We start from the raw sequence: 20,888 nt of genomic DNA, 5'->3' as shown, positions 1-20,888 counted from the left end.
TAGAGACTAGTGTTGCATCAATGCTGTTGCTTCACAACTGCGGGACTGAATTTGCATTCTTTTTGTGACTGTATGGGTTTCCTCCGACTGTTTTAATTTCCTCCCACATCCCAAAAATTACCCCTTACTATAGGAAAATGGTGACGAGTCAAAGGGGAGACAATGGGTATATGTGAGAGAATGTCACTGGAGAACAGGGCAACAAGGAAAGAGTAATGAGATGAATGGAATTGCTCCCCTGGGAGCTGGCATGAACCTGATGTCTGTTTCTGAGGGTATTCCATGAGGCCCAAAAGCCTGGAGACGGGTTGCAAGCCCATGATCAACTCCATTTCTCATCGATTCTGCCCATTAAAATGCCAAGGAAGATTGAAATCATTGAGGCAAGTGCAAAAGGCGAGGGGGTGTTAATTGACATCTAACAGCCTCTCACTCTGCTGCCGGAGAAGGTGTCTGTGTGTCATAGTCAGTCAGTCTCAGTCTCTCTCTCCCTCTCTGCTGGAGATGGTCCTGCGTTTGATGGTCCCCCTCTCCTTTGATGGTGCCAGTGTTCTGGGTCTAGGGCAAGGTTTGATCGACACGGTTTGTGGGTTGGACTCTGTAGTTCATGTTATGACGTGTTTCTGGTCACTCTCTGTTGCTATTTTTGGTGATTTTGAATCGGGGTGGTCTGCAGATAACGAACACTGAGCTGAACTGAATATGTCTGGACTCAATTGATTTTGTGTTTTTTTGCTCTTTTTTGTTGCTGTTAGCACAATTTGTTGTGTGTGTGTGTGTGGGGGGGGTGATGTTTTTCTTTGAACAGGTTCCGTGGTTTTCTCTGTTTAGTGTTTGTCGGGGTGGGGCGGGGGGAAGACGAGTCTTAGGGTTGTATGCTGCATATATACTTTGACAATAAAAGTACTTTCAATCGAAATAAACTCCTGTGGGGGTAAAAAGCAGAAGTTAGTATTTTGGGTTTACTATGAATTAAGACCATCTAGGTATGTTGTATAAAGTGCTACTACACTTTTATTACCACCAATTATCTGGCCTACTTGTCACTGTAAAATTCTGCTCATCCAATTCTACATTCCCTCTTATTTCCGCTTATTTCGTTGATATGCATTGGCTCCCACTATCTTAATGCTGAATTTGTTACTGAAGTCGAAATGTTGTTTCTAAATGTCATCCAACAACCTTCCTCTGAAAGTCCTTCAAACCACCTCTGATGAATGACCCCCAAACCCGAAACTTCAAACTTCTTTTTCTTCATTGATACTGCCAGCTGTAAAATGGATCACCTTTCCGATTTTTTTTTTGAAGTTCACATTCCAAATACGAGCAAAAGCAAAACATTTGCCTATGCAATTGGAGCTAACTTTACCATCCAAATTGAGTTTATGATTGGAAAGTCTCCCAGCGCAGCAGATGGCGCTGCGAGTGACTTGCCGCGACGAGTACGTGAGCGCCACGGTCCTTCCCTAGTCTTATCTTTCCTGTTCACTCGCCGGGCTCTGCTCTCACATCCCCTCTGTCCTTGCAGTCCTTCAGCTTCCACCTCCAGCGCCCAACCCCACCCCCCCCCCCAACACTCACCTCCATCTTTACCTGTCGGAACACCTGAGCGGCCGGCCAGCCAATCCACACCCCGTGCGCAGGCGCACTCCCTCCCGCCCCGCGCGCGTTTACCTCGAGCGCGTCATCGGAAGCTGGAGCCGATGGTTTGACGCTGTCATGGCGGCGCTAGGCTGAGGAACGAGGAAGAGAATCTGCCCGTTTCGTCCTCGGAGCTCCTTTTTAACTTTGTTTTTTTTTAAAAACTATCTGACCCGGAGCGTGTATGAGCATCAGAGCCGTGAGGTGCCGGAGTGGAGAGCGAGTGAGTGGGCCCGGCTCGGGACAGACGGAGAGCGCAGCAGAGCAGTCTCGGGGCAGCAGCCGAGCTCGGCTCGCCGTGCGCCGCTAAGTTGTTCGTCGGTGGCAGTCTCCAGTCGTCTCCCTTCATCCGTTTGCCTACCTGTTCTTTGAGTAGATCGTCATGTCGAATGTGTTCGGCAATCCACAGCCCGCCGACGGCAGGGGAGGCCAGTCGACACTTGCAGCCGTGCCCGGGCAGCAGACAGTGGATGAGAGGCAAGTCACTCTTCCCCACACCAGCAGGAACACCTCATCAGGTGCCGACGCGGCTGCTTCCCTGGGCCTCAACCCTTCTCTACCTATTCGAGGGATCAGGATGAAATTCGCAGTGTTGACAAGTCTCTTAAAGGCCGGCGAAGTGACCAACCGAGACATCGTGGAAACCATATTTAACCTGGTAAGAGAGTATGACCCCCTCCCCCCTCCCCGACAGCCTCAATTAGTCACGCAGTTATCCACTTGGACGTTTACTACATGCATTACTTCCATGTTTACATTTCCAATTGAAAACGTAGGAACCTGCTGTGCTTTATTTTGGTTATTCGCTTGTGCTAATGAAATATTCGCGTTGGAAAGTTTTGGAGGAGCCTTATGCAGACGCTTGCTTGTTGCATAGCGCAGCGATATGAGGAATTGTACAACGCTTATTTTTTTGTTAATTGAGTTCACCAGTTGCATTCTTTGGGTGTTTGAAGGATGGGTCGCGTGCTAAATAAGGTCTTGTCCTTGGCATCATGCTGAGGTCTGTGGGGACTATAGACGCGGAAGTGAAATTCCAAATCGCACCACGATGTGCAAGTCTTCAGTTTATTGAAAGTAGGTAATATCGGGTTGTTACATGTAGGTCCAGTCTGAAAAGGAAGGTGTTCAGATTGCTAAGTGTTAAGTTTTTATTTTTTTCATGGATTTTTAGTTTTTATCATGTTGCTGTCAGAGTAATCACTTGCTAATTCTTGAATGAGTGGTTTACTAGGCCATTTCAGAGTTTGTCACGTTGCTGTTGGTCTACTGTCATATAGAGAAAAGACCATGCACTCTGCCTAAGGGCATTGGTGAACCAAATAGTTTCTTGTAACACTCCTGAAGTTATGTGGTCATCATTATTAATAGTTAATTTTCTTTTAAATTCTAATTTGTTTTAAATTTAGTAGACTATGGTGAGCTTTGAACTGGACTGTCAGTTCAAATCTCTCCATTATTTGCCTGATAACCACTGTGCATTGATTCAACATTTTGTGGCATGTGGCACCTTTATGCCAATATTTTGAAATGTATAATATAATTGCATGTTTGAGAATTTTCTTGTGCCATGGTAATTTTATTTTGTTTTGGGTTTTGAATTGATTTTGCTCAATGCAAATTTTTATCAGTACTTCCCAGCAATTAATTATTTTTGGGGGTAGGATAAATCCCTGGATTGATACAGCAACACAAATTATGAAGAATGTGCTGAAATCTCCCTTGTTACATGTTCTGAGCAAATATCAGTCAAAATATAGCTAACTGAGGCTAAATAAAAGTTATATCGTTTAAAGATTTGATACTCTTTTGCTAATATGACATGTTAGCTAGGAGTATTAATTTACTTAAGTATTGTTGCACAGTATTTGGGTAACAACTGAAAGAGCAAAATGTTGAAACCGCAATATGATATCTACATTATAACTTTTTAAAATTTATGTGAATCCCAACTGTAAGCATGCAAATGGAGTTCATGTTGAAGCATGGGTGACATTAAGGGAGGGTATATTATTTATTAGGGTATACCTGCAATGTGGATGCATTATTTGGCTATGTTAGTTGCAGTAATGTGGACATCCATTATATGTTAAGTTGCACTGTTCATGATCCTGATGTGCTGTCTAAATAGTGAGACTCAAATTTGTGCTTGTCATTTGTCAAAAAGAATGCTGGAATGAGATGTTGAACTTTCAGACAATCAAGCAAATGTGGATGAGATGTAGCGGTTACAGACCTGAAAAAAGAAATTTCTCATCTTGTGGCCTTTCTCTCATTCTGAGACTGTGATTGCTTGTACTCGACTCCTTGGATAGGGGACAAGCTCACCCTAGTGAGCCCTCTACAGACTTGCTTCAATCAGATTTGTCATCTGAACTCTGGAGAATACAGGCCTTGACTTTCATTTGTTAGTATGAAAAACAAGCCATGTTAGAAGTCATAAAGTATAATGAAGCTTGGTTTTACTTTCTGTTTGGCAAGTATATCCTTATTTAGATTAGCCCAATGCTATATAGAGTACACCGTGTGTGATCTTGCTTAGATCCTATATAACTACAGAAAGACTTCTTGACTCGTGTACTTAAACCCTTTCATAAAAACACCAACATGCCATTTGCTTTGTAGTTGACTTGCTGCACCTATGTATTGGCTTTATTTCACCTGTGAATAGGGATGATCTGGTACCTTAAAGTTCAATGTTTTACATTCTCTTGAAAAATCCTACTATTGCTCAAGAAGAGCAGGTTCAGCTGCCTCAACAATTATCACCCAGTGGGACTCGCATCTACTGTGACGAAGTGTTTTGAGAGGCTGGTCATGGCTGGATTGAATTCCTGTCTAAATAAGGATGTGGATCGGCTGCAGTTTGTCTACCACCACAATGGGTGTGCAGCAGATGAAATCTCACTGGCTCTCCAGTTAGCCTGGACAATAGTAATGCTTGAGTTAGGCTGCTGTTTATTGACTACAGCTCAATGTTGAAAACAATCATACTCTTAGTTCTAATCAAAAAGCTTTAAAACCTAGGCCTCTGTACCTCTGTCTGCAACTTGACTTCCTTCCCGGAAGAGCACACTGTGTGCAAATCGGAAATAACTCCTCCTCGCTGACGATCAACACTGGTACACCTCAGGAATGCATGCTTAGTCCATTGCTCTACTCCTGCTACTGTGGCTAGGCACAGCTCAAACCATCTATAAATTTGCTGATGACACAGCTATTGTTGGCAGAATTTCAGATGATGATGAGGTGGTGTACAGGTAGATAGATCAGCTGGTACGTGGTATCGTGGCAACAGCATTGCACTCAGTGTCAGTAAGACCAAGAAATTAATTGTGGACTTCAGGAAGGTTAAGTCGAGGGGAGACACCCCAGTGCTCATTGAAGGATTGGCAGTGGAAAGGGTGAGCAGTTTCAAGTTCCAGGGTATCACAATCTTTAAGAATCTATCTTTGGCCGACATGTTGATGCAGTTACGAAGGTGACATGACAGTGGTTATATTTTATTAAGAGTTTGAGGAGAATTGATATGACACAAAAAATACTTGCAAATTTCCTATAGATGTACTGTGGAGAGTATTCTAACTGGTTGTGCCCCTGCATAGGATTGGGAAAGGCTGCAGAAAGCTTTAAACTCCATTAGCTTCTCAGCATCCAGGGCATCTTCAAAAGATGATGCCTCAGAAAGGCTGCATCCATATTTAAGGGCCTCCCTCACTCAGGACATGCTGCCTTCTCTTTGCTACCATCAAGAAGGATGTTCAGGAGTTTGCATACGCATGCTCAATGTTTTAGGAGCAGCTTCTTCCTCTCTGACTTCCAATTTCTGAATGGGCAATGAACCATGAACACTTCCTCAGTATTTTCCCCTCTTTTTGCACCTCTTGTTAACATTTTTATATATACTTCAATGATAGTTTTTATTACAGTAATGTATTGTGCTGCTGCAAAGCAACAAATTTCATTACATATACTATGCCGGCGATATTAAACCTGATTCTGAAAATACTCAGCTTTTCTGCTTTGCAAGTGAAGTTGGATGACTACACATTTTTCCACATTATATTCCACGTGCCTTGTTCCCTCCCCCTCCCCCTCCCCCTCCCCCTCCCCCTCCCCCTCCCCCTCCCCTCCCCTCCCCCTCCCCCTCCCCCTCCCCCTCCCCCTCCCCCTCCCCCTCCCCTCCCCCTCCCCCTCCCCCCCCTACCTGTATCCTCTTGCCATCTTGCAATCCCAGTTAGATTTGCAACATCAGCAAACTTGGAACATTTGCAACAGTGTGCCAGCTTAAGACCAATTTCTCCTTATTTTTTGATTTATGAATGTTAAGCAATATTTCTGCTGTCCTGGTATATTCACCCCCAGCCCCCATCCATGTGCTCAACCTTCATTTACGATGACTGTTAAGTTTCAAAATCTTGCAGTTCAGATGCAGATTATCACATGTACGTGAAAACAGTGAAATGTGTTGTTTGCGTTAAGAATCAACACAACCTGTGGATGTGCTGGGGGGCATTCCAAAGATGTGTTGCCTTGTATTCCAGACCCGTAGTATGCTCACAGTGCTTGGCAGAATAACTCAGAATGGGAAAAAAAACCAACAAAACACGACAAGCATCAAAACAACAACAGTAAAACAAGCCATGTTCCTCCCTCCCACTCACGTACAAAGTTCTCTAACCCCAGGACAGGCAGTCTCCAGTCTTCAGCTTCCAGTCTCCGTTGGACTCTCAGATTTGCAGACATTGGTCTTTGAATTCCCTAGTGGATTCTCAGACTGGGGTGGGGATGGGGCTTCGGCCATTGGGCCTTGACTTTGGACTTCGGATTAACCTTCGATCTTCAGTATCGATCCTAGGACTGTCCAATGATGATGAATGAGGATTTTGAACTCCATACTTGCTGATGACAGGATCCTAAACACTAGGCCTTGACCTCCAGTCTTGCAAATCCATATACCAGGGAGCCAATAGCCTTCGTGCCTGCTGCCTGCATAGAACTCTGATCCCAGGACCCGTTGATGACTCACTAACCTGGGGTGGTGAGGCACAGCATCCCTTGTCCTCACTGGTCTGCTGGCCTGCCATTTGACAACGAATGTGCTTCATCACATGTCCACGTCTTTGGCCTTCGAAACTGGAGAGGAGACCTGGAGTCTGGCCTGACTTCTGACTTCCCTCATCCCTATTCTGAAACCCTAACCTGACCCTGGCTCTCCTCTCAGTCGCCCAAACATCCCCACGGACCTTAGGAACAACTAAATCTGAGCCACGTCTTAGAAAACTAACCTAGCATCAACTTGACTGGAAGAAGCGCATCATGGGAACCAGCCACTGCTCTGTGGACTCTATTATTTCCTCAGTAAAGCAGCTAGCATAATTGCAAGACCGTACCTAGCCTAGTCATTCTCTCTTCTCCCCACTCCCATCAGGCAGAAGATACAAAAGCCTTAAAGTGCATGCCACTAGACTCGAGGGCAGCTTTTATTCCATTGTTGTCAAACTCTTGAATGGACCTCTTGTACAATAAGATGGCTCCTTGGCCTCACAGTCTCACTCTTGATGATCATTTACCCACACTGCACTTTTTCAGTCGCTTTTGTTCTGTATTGTTATTGTTTTGCCTTATCTAGCTCAGTGCACTATGTGCTCAGTATAAACAGTATGCAAAACAGCTTTTCACTGTATCATGGTATACATGGCAATAAAATACCTGTATCATTGAAGCTCCTGCATCTATTCCACCACGTTTTCAAAGGACTTGGTAAATGAGTGAAATATGACTTTCTTTAAGTCCATCCTGATATGCCTCACCAAGACCTTGCTTTTTTAAATTAAGGTCATTAAGTGGATATATATACCTGGATCTTTGTTCTTAAAGCATTTTTAGAATTGTGTCCTTTATATTGTTCCTTTTGATTCTTATCTCTCATTTATAAAGATGTAGAAAATTACATTAAATAACATTAAATTTCATCTGTCAGCAAATCATTGCAGGCTTTCTCTTATCAATGCACTCAAACCTGCTGGTTGAGTTGGTGGGAAGGAAGGCAAATTAAATTTTAGCATTCATTTTGAGATGCCTAGAATATAAGAGCAAGGATATACTGCTGTGGCTTTGTAAGGCATTGGTCAGACTGCATTTGTAGTATTTTGAGCAGCTTTTGGTCCCTTATGTAAGAAAAGGTGTGCTGGCGTTACAGAGGCTCCAGAGGAGGTTCACAAGAATGTTTCCAGGAATGAAAGGGTTAATGTATGAGGAACATTTGTTTGCTCTGGGCTCGTACTCGCTGGAGTTTAGAAGAATGAGGAGATTTTGCATTGAGACCTATTGAATATTGAAAGGCCTAGAGTGGACGTAGAGAGTGTGTTTCCTGTAGTGGGTGAGTCTTGGACCAGAGGGCACATCCTCAGAATAGAGAGTTGTCCATTTAGAACTGAATCACGGAGGAATTTCTTTAGCCAATGGGTGGTCAGCCTGTGGAATTTATTGCCAAGGATGGCGTGAAGGCCAAGCCATTGAGTATATTTAAAACAGAGGTTGATAGGTTCTTGGTTAGTCAGTGCATCAAAGGTTATGGAAGGCAGAAGAATGGAATTAAGAGAAATAATAAATCAGCCAGATTGGAATAGTGGAGTAGACGTGATGGCTGAATGGCCTAATCCTCTTCCTATGTCTTGGGGTCTTATTTGTTTAATTGACTGCTAATTCCATTCCTGATCATTGTTTCCAGGATGCTTCCCACCAACAAGGTTAAACTATTGATTTTCAGTTATTTTTCAGAAGTACTAAAAACTAAGAGTCCAGTAAGAATGGGAAACTGAAGAAAATTTGTATTAATTAAACTCGGATGCTGAATAAGATGGTGAGACTGAAAAGTTGGATTCTAGGATTCTGATTTTTTGTATCGCAAAGAAGTTAACAGAGTGGTATCACATTGTTAAATTTAATAGATTCAGGTTCAATTCTTGAACATTGGAAGGTCACAGATGTGACTCTGCTATTGGGGAAAAAGGAAGAGAAAGATAAAACCAGGGTTACTAATTTGTAGCCTTAACATCACTAGTATGGAAAGTGCTGAAATATAAAATGAAGAAATACCGTATCATGTTTTTAAAAAAAAAAAATCCAGCTAAGTTTCATGGGTTTTTGAAAGCAAAATCTGATTTCAGTAAGATTCCAGTATTTAATTTGCACACTCACTTCACACCAGTGGGGGATAGTGAGGGAGCAGGGAAATACAATAACTAGACTGAGTTAAAAGTGCTTTGAGATAAATGTTTTGCAAAATAAGCAATACTAGCAAGAAGAAAATGATTTTCACATAATTCTTCAGGTTGGAGTTCATAGAACATAGTACATAGAATAGTACAGCACAGTACAGGCCCTTCGGCCCATAATGTTGTACCAACCCTCAAACCCTGCCTCCCATATAACCCCCCACCTTAAATTCCTCCATACACCTGTCTTGTGGTCTCTTAAACTTCACTAGTGTATCTGCCTCCACCACTGACTCGGGCAGTGCATTCCACGCACCAACCACTCTGAGTAAAAAACCTTCCTCGAATATCCCCCTTGAACTTCCCATCCCTACCTTAAAGCCACGTCCTCTTGTATTGAGCAGCGGTGCCCTGGGGAAGAGGCACTGGCTATCCACTCTATCTATTCCTCTTATTATCTTGTACACCTCTATCATGTCTCCTCTCATCCTCCTTCTCTCCAAAGAGTAAAGCCCTAGCTCCCTTAATCTCTGATCATAATCCATACTTTCTAAACCAGGCAGCATCCTGGTAAATCTCCTCTGTACCCTTTCCAATGCTTCTGCATCCTTCCTATAGAGGGGCGACCAGAACTGGCCACAGTACTCCAGGTGTGGCCTAACCAGAGTTTTATAGAGCTGCATCATTACATCGCGACTCTTAAACTCTATCCCTCGACTTATGAAAGCTAACACCCCATAAGCTTCCTTAACTACCCTATCTGCCTGTGAGGCAACTTTCAGTTGTGGACATGTACCCCCAGAGCCCTCTGTTCCTCCACACTGCCAAGTATCCTGCCATTTACTTTGTACTCTGCCTTGGAGTTTGTCCTTCCAAAGTGTACCACTTCACACTTCTCTGGGTTGAACTCCATCTGCCACTTCTCAGACCACTTCTGCATCCTATCAATGTCTCTCTGCAGTCTTCGACAATCCTCTACACTACCTACAACACCACCAACCTTTGTGTCGTCTGCAAACTTGCCAACCCACCCTTCTATCCCAACATCCAGGTTGTTAATAAAAATCATGAAGAGTAGAGGTCCCAGAACCGATCCTTGTGGGACACCACTAGTCACAATCCTCCAATCTGAATGTACTCCCTCCACCACCACCCTCTGCCTTCTGCAGGCAAGCCAATTCTGAATCCACCTGGCCAAACTTCACTGGATCCCATGCCTTCTGACCTTCTGAATAAGCCTACCGTGTGGAACCTTGTCAAATGCCTTACCAAAATCCATATAGATCACATCCACTGCACTACCCTCATCTATATGCCTGGTCACCTCCTCAAAGAACTCTATCAGGCTTGTTAGACACGATCTGCCCTTCACAAAGCCAGGCTGACTGTCCCTGATCAGATCATGTTTCTCTAAATGCGCATAGATCCTATCTCTAAGAATCTTTTCCAACCGCTTTCCCACCACAGGCGTAAGGCTCACTGGTCTATAATTACCCGGACTATCCCTACTACCTTTTTTGAACAAGGGGACAACATTTGCCTCCCTCCAATCCTCCGGTACCATTCCCATGGACAACGAGGACATAAAGATCCTAGCCAGAGGCTCAGGAATCTCTTCCCTCGCCTCGTGGAGCAGCCTGGGGAATATTCCATCAGGCCTCGGGGACTTAACTGTCCTAATATATTTTAACAACTCCAACACCACCTCTCCTTAATATCAACATGCTCCAGAGCATCAACCTCACTCATACTGTCCTCACCATCAAGTTCCCTCTCATTGGCGAATACAGAAGAGAAGTATTCATTGAGGACCTCGCTCACTTCCACAGCCTCCAGGCACATCTTCCCACCTTTATCTCTAAATGGTCCTACCTTCACTCCTGTCATCCTTTTTTTCTTCACATAATTGAAGAATGGCTTGGGGTTTTCCTTTGCCCTGCTCGCCAAGGCCTTCTCATGCCCCCTTCTTGCTCTTCTCAGCCCCTTCTTAAGCTCCTTTCTTGCTTCCCTATATTCCTCAATAGACCCATCTGATCCTTGCTTCCTAGACCTCATGTATGCTTCCTGCTTCCACCTGACTAGATTTTCCACCTCACTTGTCACCCATGGTTCCTTCATCCTACCATCTTTATCTTCCTCACCGGGACAAATTTATCCCTAACGTCCTGCAAGAGATCTCTAAACATCGACCACATGTCCATAGTACATTTCCCTGCAAAAACATTATCCCAATTCACACCCGCAAGTTCTAGCCTTATAGCCTCATAATTTGCCCTTCCCCAATTAAAAATTTTCCCGTCCTCTCTGATTCTATCCTTTTCCATGATAATGCTAAAAGTCAGGGAGCAGTGGTCACTGTCCCCCAGATGCTCACCCATTGAGAGATCTGTGACCTGACCCGGTTCATTACCTAGTACTAGATCTAGTATGGCATTCCCCCTAGTCGGCCTGTCCACATACTGTGACAGGAATCCTGGACACACTTAACAAACTCTGCCCCATCTAAACCCTTGGAACTAATCAGGTGCCAATCAATATTAGGGAAGTTAAAGTCACCCATGATAACAACCCTGTTATTTTTGCACCTTTCCAAAATCTGCCTCCCAATCTGCTCCTCTGTATCTCTGCTGCTACCAGGGGGCCTATAGAATACCCCCAATAGTTCACTCTTTGAGCTGGCTGAAGATTTAGCAGCAGTGTTCTGAAGGGAAAGAATTTTCAGTACTGTGGGCAGAGGACAAGTGAGTGTAGCTCGCCAGATTGGTGGCATGATCAGCCCCCTTTCATGCTGTACCATCCTCATTCCGCTCAATGAGGACCTGTTGACTGTTCTATGGAATTAATGGAACCTAAGATTGAATTGTTAATTGAATGGAAGTTTAGAATGGGCAATACTCATTTGTGGACATGATGACATAAACGTTTGAGTAAAGCACAGTTTGAGCACTGGTTGATGAGCTAAATGTCTTCAATAATGAAGAAGCGAGAGGTGTCCTAGTAACTTTTACAAGTGATTGTTGTCTTAATTATAAAACTAAAATGATCGTATTGGTGTTGGGCAACAGCATGCAGCTATGAAGCAATTTGGTTGATTTGGGAGCACTTGGGGCTTGGTTTTGCCAAAATGCATGAAAATACTGTGCATGTGGCAAGTGGTGAACATCCCTTTGTGTGTACAGCATGTTTATACAGAGTGAGCAGAAAGCCAATGGAATTTCTATAGTAAGCTGACTTGGGCATTATAATTACATTGATAGATTTTTAAGCAATTGTCTGGATTAAAATATACTTTTCGTACCTTTATCTGTAGGATTATGTAATGAGAGACAGGACTGAAAGTTAATTGGTTGTAAAATATTTTGTAATTTCCTGAGATTGTGAAAGGTGTCATATAAATTCTTGTCCATAAAGTTGCCAAACACTATAGTAAGTTATGTTTGATATGATTCTAGTTTTGTATTTAATTTTCAGGTTTAAATTTTTGTATTTAAAAATCATGAGTGCCATAGATTGGTGGGTAGGGGGTGGAGGAACCAGGCATATATATACTATATTTAAAAAGTAATTCATTGGTTGCAAAGTGCTTTGAAATGTTTTCAAAGAGGTACAAAACACGCATCATCAATGGGTTACTGTGCACGTTATTTTCTCATCTAAGGAAGGATGTTAATGCACTGTAAACAGTTCTGAAAAGTTTTACTGGACATCTGCCCAAAAGGGTTAGGTCTATGGTGTTTGTGGCTGGAGTTTGAAAAATGAGAGGGTATTTGGTTGAAGCACAGAAGATCCTGCATGGTTTTGAAAAGAGAGATTATAGAACATGTCCTGTTGTGGGAGAAGCATAAACTAGGGGTAATTATTTAAAAATAATTGGTCGTCTATTTAAGATGGGCAGAATTTCTCTAAAAATCATGATTTTTAAAAAATAGTTTTCTGCCATAAAGGCCAGTGAAAACAATCTTAAAATATTTCTAAGGCAGTATCAGATGAACAATTTGGTAAGTAGTTGAAATGTTACTGCAAGTAAGATTAGTAATGATACTTAATTGTAAAGCAGGCTGCAGGGGCTTGGTGACCTGTCTGTTAATATAACTGTCATAATACATTCCGTTATGCATCAGTAACCTCACCTGCAAATAGTCAATTGATTTTTTTTTCCATGGGCTGTTTGTCAATCTACCAATCAATGTTCCAATGTAACAATGCTGCCTTAAGCTTGGCCTGGAGAGGAGGAGTCCCTCAGTATTGACCTAATGTTTGTCCTGAATTGTCAGCTACCAGAACTGCTGGAAAACCAGACTGGCATCCCCAAAATCAACATTGTGTGTGTGCTTGAAATCTGAAATAAAACAAATACTAAAAATAATTTTGCCTTTCAGATAGGAGCCAAGACTGTAAACAATAGTTAACTTTTGACCTTGTACTTCAGAAGCATAATTGGGGTATTAGCAGATATAAAACTGAATTTTAAGTGTGAAAAATAAGAAACATCCCCAATTAGTTTACTACCTGGAAATGCACTTGTCAAGGGATTCATTTGCCGTAATGTGGCTGTTGATTTGCCCTGGATCCTTTTTCAACTTTTCAATTTCCATCCCTTTGCCAAAACCTTACTCCTGCCCCCCTACTCTTGAACAGGATTGTATGTGTATCACTACTTTTTTCTGCCTCTCATTGCCTAGGCAACAAATTATTCTTCAGGGCCTTGCTATGCTTTGCAAAAAAAAAAGTTTCAGAAATGTCTTGGTGAGCAAGGATGAACCATAAACACCTTTTGTCACAACTTACTGGCTCCCTGATCCTCCTTTTTTGTTTGCTTTGTTGACAGCAGTTGATGCATTCCTCTGCCCATAAATACAAATTTCTCTTCAGCATGTAAATACAATTATGAAGAAAGTGCGACAGTGCCTCTGCTTAGGAGTATGTGGAGATTCGGCATGACATCTAAAACTTTGACAAACTTCTAGAACGGTGTAGTGGAGAGTATATTGACTGGCTGCATCACAGCGTGGTATGGAAAACACTAATGCCTTTGAATGGAAAATCATACAGAAGATAGTGGATTCAGCCTGGTATATCACGGGTAAAGCCCTCCCAACCATTGAGCACATCTATATGAAATGCTGTCGTAGGAAAACAACATCTATCATTAGAGATCCTCAGGACTCTTTATCTCATTATGTTCTCTTTATTTATGGCTATTTATTTATATTTGCAGTTGCACAGTTTGTCTTCTTCCACACTCTGGTTGATCTTCCATTGATCCTGTGAAAATTGCTATTCTATAGTTTTGCTGAGTGTGCCCACAGGAAAATTAATCTCAGGGTTGTATGTGGTGACATATATGTACTTTGATAATAACATTTACTTAGAGCTTTGAGATACCTTCTGTACAGCTCTGATCCCTTGTCTCTAGCTTCTCACACATCAACCTGGCATGAAGACACAAACATAGTATCCTTTCCATTGACACTTTAGTACTCTCAAGCTTAGTTTCTAATCCTATGTTACTGGCATCATTACCCTTGTCCAGCTGAACAATTGTTATGTCCATGAAAGAAAAATGTAATCATTGTTTTACCTTGTTAATTGTTTTTGTGTTGTGATAAATAATACTGAACTATTTCATGCAGTCACACAGCACTGAAATTAGTCTTTAGGCTATCATGTTCATCTAAACTATCAAGTAACCATATTTACTATTCCTGCTTACCAGCATTTGATCTATTTCCTTCTGTACCTTGGTTATTCAAGTGCTTTTCTAGATCCTTAATTGTTATTATGAATTTCTACATTGGAACAAAAAACCCCACCAATGAAAAGGAGATTTATACAGTGCAAAACTAATGTGTCCGATGTACAATTGATAACAGTAAAGAAAAAGCACCCAAAATAAAATCATATAAAGTTAGTTTCCACCCCACCCTCCCACTATGCACTCCAAGCCAACCATTATGATATAAAGAAAAGTTGATCAGAGCTTTTGTCGCCACAGAGCTGTGAATATAAAAAAAAGTGTATTGCCTACCTAAACTATAATATATTTCACATCATAAAAAAAGCCATAAAAATTAACCAAAAAAGAAAGCTAGTTGGAAGGGACTAAATCACTGAAAGAAAAAGGAAGATAAACCTTTAATCTAAAGAGGAGTTATGAAAATAGTCAAGAAAAGGACTCCACACCTTATGGAACTTTATGTCCGAATTAAGAAGTGAATAATGAATCTTTTTAAGGTCTAAGCAGGACATAATGTCTCTAAGCCATTGACCATGAGTGGGTGGGGCAACATCTCTCCACCTAAGAAGACCTAAACGTCTGGCCAAAAGAGAAGCAAAAGACAATGTTCGGCGTTTAGTCGGACTCAAACTCGTGTCAACTTCACCCAAAATGCCAAAAAGAGCAATCAAAGGGTTAGGTTCTAAATGGCAATTAAGGCTATGGGATAAAGTTAAAAAGACATCTCTCCAAAATTTCTCCAAACTGGGACAAGCTCAATACATGTGGATAAGAGAAGCCTTGCCCACCATACACTTGTCAGAAAAGGGACTAATATCAGAATAGAACGGCGATAATTTGGCTGTAGACATATGAGCCCCTATGTACAACCTTGAACTACAAAAGGCACTGGCGAGCATATAAAGAGGTTGAGTTGACTGACTTTAAGAATCGAATCCCAAACCTTGTTAATCCTCTCATTAGACATACTCTGAGAATATGGGCTCAGTTCAGAAAACATTAGTCTTTATGGTTTCTCCCTCTCTAGTCCTATCTTTCATAATCATCTTTTCCGACCTTCTATGCAAGACTTAACATTTCATGTTTGGTACAGAAAGAGCATCAGGCGTTTTGAAGATCTTTTCATAGACAATCGTTTTGCAACTTTTGAACAACTGTCTGCAAAGTTTAACCTACCTAATACTCATTTCTTTAGATATCTTCAAATTAGACATTTTATTAACCCTTTAATACCAAATTTTCCTGAGATGCCTGGAAAAAATGTTGTGGACTTGTTTCTTTGTACAAACCCATTGGGTAAAAGTTTAATATCTACTACTCATGATAAGTTAGTGACCTTGATAAAATTAGAACTGCCTGGGAGCATGATTTAAATATTTCTCTGTCCAACGAGGTTTGGGATTCAATTCTTAGATCCTTAATTGTTGTGAGAGTATCTGCCTCCACCCACTTGGGCAATGTGTTCCTGAATCCAACCACCCACTGAGTGATAAAGGCCTTCCACAGATCCCCTCTTAAACTCCTGCCTCTTACCCTAAAGCCATGACTTCTAGTTTTACACACCTTTTATAAGGAAGGGTTCCTATTGTCATAATCTTGGAATTGGTTCATTATTCTCACATGTCCTAAGGTACAGTGAAAAGCTTGTCTTGCATACTGTTCATACAGTACAATTCATTTCACAATGCATTGAGAGAATACAAAATGAAGCAATAACAATGCAGAATAAAGTATAACAACTGCAGGGAAAGTGCAGTACAGGTGGACAATAAAGAGTAAAGTAGATTTGTGAGAAGTTCATCTTAGTACTAGAACCATTGAATGTTGTCCTTTGTGTGACTTCTATCAACTACTCTGCAGCATCTTCCACTCCAGAAAAAAACAAAACCTGCCTATCCTGTCTCCGGCAACATCCTGCTGTATCTTTTCTCTTCCCTCGTAATGCAAGCATGTTGTTCTGATGCTGTGTATTTTTAATTTGTATGTGTTTTATGAAAATCTCAACTTCTATATATTTGTCAAAAATATTTACAGACATTGTTTCTAAAAGAGAAAAAGCAGGTATGTTACAGAGTGGTGAGAAAACTTTGACGTTTTCAAGTTTAACTTATAAAGATAAGTAAGAGTAATTAACCATTTAATAGCAAAAAAATTAAACAAGTCTGGAAGACCTGAAGATAAGGTTAAAGGTCCCAAAGAATTCAATTGACCGTAGTTCAGGAGAGAACATTATAGTTTAAATTCTTCTTGGGCTTCAAGCTGGGTGGAGATATCGATTATAAAAGACATTTCAATGACAAACTCTGCCATCTTTTTCAGAGATGATTCCTGGTAAGTCTAGTCCAGTGGTATTTATACCCCTGTAGACCATCCCTCCTGATTGGTTACTCCTCATCCAACCAGGTTGCCGCTCTCCCACTTTGTTTGCAATGAAATTCCAGTTCTTACTTGGAGTGAAATCTTAATCCTTGTTTAAAATTCTTTTGCCCTAGTTTTATTTCAATGGTTTCCTTTACCATGCGGTCTCAAAAGCCATGGGCACAGTTTTGTGCTGTCAAAGTCAATTCTACAACCATTACCAAAGCAGTGTTCTGCTACCACCAATTTCTCTGGGTAACCCAAATGGATACACCTGTGCTCCTTGATGTGGGTTTTCACCACGCATCCCATCTGGCCGATATACAGTATGCTGTTCTGCAATCACAGGGAATCTTGGAAACGCCAACCGACTTAAGTCCCAGGTCATCTTTGACCTGCCTATGTTGTGATTTGAGCTTCCTTATGGGTTTATAGATGGTATTAATCCGTTATTTCTTCAGGAACTTGACGATCCTTCCAGAGACTGTTGAAATATAGGCAAGACAGGCAGTAGGGATGTGTGCCTCGTTGTTAGGTTTCCTGGTTTTTCTGTCAGCCCTATTAAGGGCCTGACTGATTTCCTTCACCTTGTAGCCATTCTGTAGGAACATCATGTGTAATTGTCTTATTTCACTTACCTCTATGGGGAGGAAGTTCACCACAATATTTGTCGCTTTCTATGTCCTTTATGCTTTCTTCTAATAGGCGGGGACAAAGACGTTATCCCGAAGTTCGCGAGGTTGCATTCTGTGGTAGTTTCTCTGGAGGGTAAACACATTCTACAACGAGCTAGCCAAGCATTGATTAGAGAGCATGTCCATTACATGAGATCCTCTGTGGACATCAATGCGAACAGATTACTGTCTCCTCAGCTGGAATTGTCAGCCCTCTTGTCTCCTAGTCATTAGGAATACATTGACAGGTCCATCACTGCCCAAGATGAACTAGTTTCCCGAAGGAACATTGCAAGGCAGGTGAGGAAATATGATAAACTATCCAAATAAACTGCAGTCACCCCACCATTGGACCCAGAAAGGATTGTCCTCATTCAAACTGGGCAAAGCATCGACAAGGTGACCAGCAGACAAAGAGAATGCAGCAGTCCTGATGTTCTCCGAGGAATATCACAGGAAAGTCCAACAGATTCTGGATGATCCCCCTACAGAGTTCTAAGCAGCATCCCATGGATTCGAATGTGAGGATGATCTCTGCTTTACTGAGGAAATCTGGACTGCCAGTAGACATATGCAAGACACTTCTTCCTTGGGCGCTGGTACCACCAAGATCTTACAGGCTCCCTAAGATGCCCAAGGAGAATTTTTCCCTCAGGCCTTTGGTCAGTGAGCTATTCTCCAACTCACTACCTCACAGCTGTTAGCATCCTATCATGAATTCAATCGACTTTGTAAAAACGATAACCAACATCCAGCTGATCCAGGAGGACACAATGCTCAGTTTGGTGTGGTGTCCTTGTTCACGAGAGTTCCCATTAAGGACAGTTTGGTCCTTCTGCAGTCATGGTTTGATAAGGGTACCAGTGACCTTTTTGAACACACCCTTAAATCAACATACTTCCTCTTTAAGTGGAACTACTTTGAACAAAAGGATGGCGTGGCCATGGGATCACCCTTGTCGCCATCTGTTGCTAATTTCTAAATGGAGGACTTTGAGGAGAGGGATCTGAATTCATCGCCCATACACCCCAAATGCTGCTTCAGATATGCTGATGACACCTCGTAGTGTGGTCTCATTTCTTCCAGGCACTCCCCAACTATCTGAGCAGTATGCACCCAAACATTCAGTTTATAATGGAGATAGAGAAGAATGGATGACTCCTGTTCCTGGACATTAATACGACACAAACTGACGGTAGCCTCGCACATGGTGTCAATTGGAAACCTGCTCACACTGACTTATAACTCAGTATTAACAGCCGCCATCACGCTTCCCTATGTAGAGTGGTTCCTTCTACTTTGATTAACCGTGCATAAACTCTTTTGGACCTGGAGAGTCTCCCTGGGGAAGTAAGACGATTATGCATGATGTTCCTACAGAGTGTCTACAAGGAGAAGGGAATCAATGGAGCTCTTAAAAGGGCTGACGGGAAAACCAGGAAACCAAACAAGAGGAGGAACCCATTGCTTACCACCTGTCTTTTAATGGTTTCTGGAAGGATCGCCTTGATCCTGAAGAAATACTGGATTAATATCATCTGCAAACCTGTAAGGAAGCTCAAAACACAACTTATGTGGGTCAAAGATGACCTGGAACTTGGGCTGGCTGTCGTTTACAGGATTCCCTGTGAATGCAGAACAGCATATATTGGCCAGACGGGATGTGCAGTGGAAACCCACATCAAAGAGCAGAGGAGGTTTATCCATTGGGTTACCTGAAGAAATCAGCAGTATCAGAACACTGCATTGGCAATGGTTGTAGGATTGACTTTGACAGCACAAAACTACTGTGCCATGCCCATGGTTTTTGGGACCGCCTGGTGAAGGGAGTCATTGAAATAAAACTGGAGGAAAAGAATTTTAACAAAGAGGAAGGTCTTGCTCTAACTAAGAATCTGAAGTATCTGAAACAAAACCATTTCGTTGATACGTCAATGCAAAAGGCTGGCATAGCAGGCTTCTCGGGATGCCCTGAACATACCAGCGTCATATGGCATCAAATCCAGATGACAAAGAAAGAAAGGATCTGCATGTCTTGTTCCTCAACCCGGCCAATGCCTATGGATCAGTTCCTCATTCTCTACTGTGGACTGCTTTTGAATTCTTTCAGGTGCCTGCAGCAACAACAAATCTGGTAAAGCACTACTTCCAGGATCTGCAAGTTTGTCTTACAACATCAGACTTCACCACAGCGTGGCAACCACTGGAAGTAGGCATCATGGTGGGGTGCACCATCTCCCCATTGGCCTTTACTATGTCAATGGAGCTCATTATCAGAACTTCAAAACGGGTTGCGGGAGGAAAAGGGCTACGGTTTGGTCAACGGTTACCACCGATATGAGCCTATATGGACGATGTAACAATACTGACGACAACTGTCCCCTGCACCAAGAGACTTCTGGAAAAGCTTCATCAAAACATCACATGGGCGAGGATGAAAATCAAGCCCAGCAAGTGCAGAAGCATCTCCATTGTCAAAGGTCAAGTCACGGATAAAAGATTTCATATTGACGGAACACCTGTCCCAACTGTTCCAGAAATGCCAGTGAAGAGCTTGGGCCGATGGTATGATGCTAAGCTCAAGGACACTGAGCAGTCTAAACAACTAAAAAAGGATACCATCATGTACATAGCTCACATCAACAAGACCTGGCTACCAGGAAAACTCGAGCTGTGGTGCTTCCAGTTCGGCATACTCCCAAGACTCATGTGGCCTTTAATTAGTGTACGAAATCCCCATCAGCAAGGTTGAAAAGCTCGAAAGGGTAATCAGCACACCTGTAAAACAGTGGCTTGGACTTCCACGGTGCTTAAGTCCTGTTATACTGTATGGGAATGGCAAATTGGAATTACCAATTGCAAGTCTTGTGGAAGAATTCAAATGCACCAAAGCAAGATTGGTCATGACCCTCACTGAATCTGAAGATGCTGTTATTCAAACAGTGGCCCCCCCCCCCCCCGTGTGGCAACTGGGAGGAAGTGGACCCCATCTGAAGCCGTTCAGATTGCTAAGTCTGCTCTGCACTTCAGGGATGTGGTTGGCCAAGTCCAACATGGGAGAGCCGGGCTCGGGCTCATCCCAAAAGCTCCACAGTGGCGCAAGGCAACATCAGTGCAGAAGAGACGGCTCGTGGTGGAGGAGTTGAGACAACAGGAGGAGGCAGAGTGAAACGCCAGGGCCGTCTCAATGGCCAAGCAGGGCCAATGGACTAATTGGGAGAGCCTGGAAAAGAGGAAACTTAGCTGGCGTGACATCTG

The 20,888-nt window shown here is 42.5% G+C and overlaps 1 protein-coding gene across 2 annotated transcripts in view; it reads left to right on the top strand.

The window, feature by feature from the left end:
• The first annotated feature begins 1,695 nt into the window (after positions 1 to 1,695).
• lrba (LPS-responsive vesicle trafficking, beach and anchor containing) overlaps positions 1,696 to 20,888 on the top strand; it is an 849,775-nt gene continuing 830,582 nt past the window's right edge. For both annotated transcript variants that reach the window (XM_063046460.1, XM_063046459.1), the window contains exon 1: positions 1,696 to 2,299. In XM_063046460.1, coding sequence (XP_062902530.1) covers positions 2,024 to 2,299 — 276 coding nt within the window. In that variant the 5' untranslated portion in view covers positions 1,696 to 2,023. The remainder of the gene's footprint in view (positions 2,300 to 20,888) is intronic.

Source organism: Mobula hypostoma, chromosome 4 (genome assembly GCF_963921235.1).
Source record: "Mobula hypostoma chromosome 4, sMobHyp1.1, whole genome shotgun sequence".
NCBI classification, from domain to species: Eukaryota; Metazoa; Chordata; class Chondrichthyes; order Myliobatiformes; family Myliobatidae; genus Mobula; species Mobula hypostoma.
The sequence above is the reverse complement of the archived record's forward strand: the minus strand, read 5'-3'. Positions and strand labels throughout refer to the sequence as shown.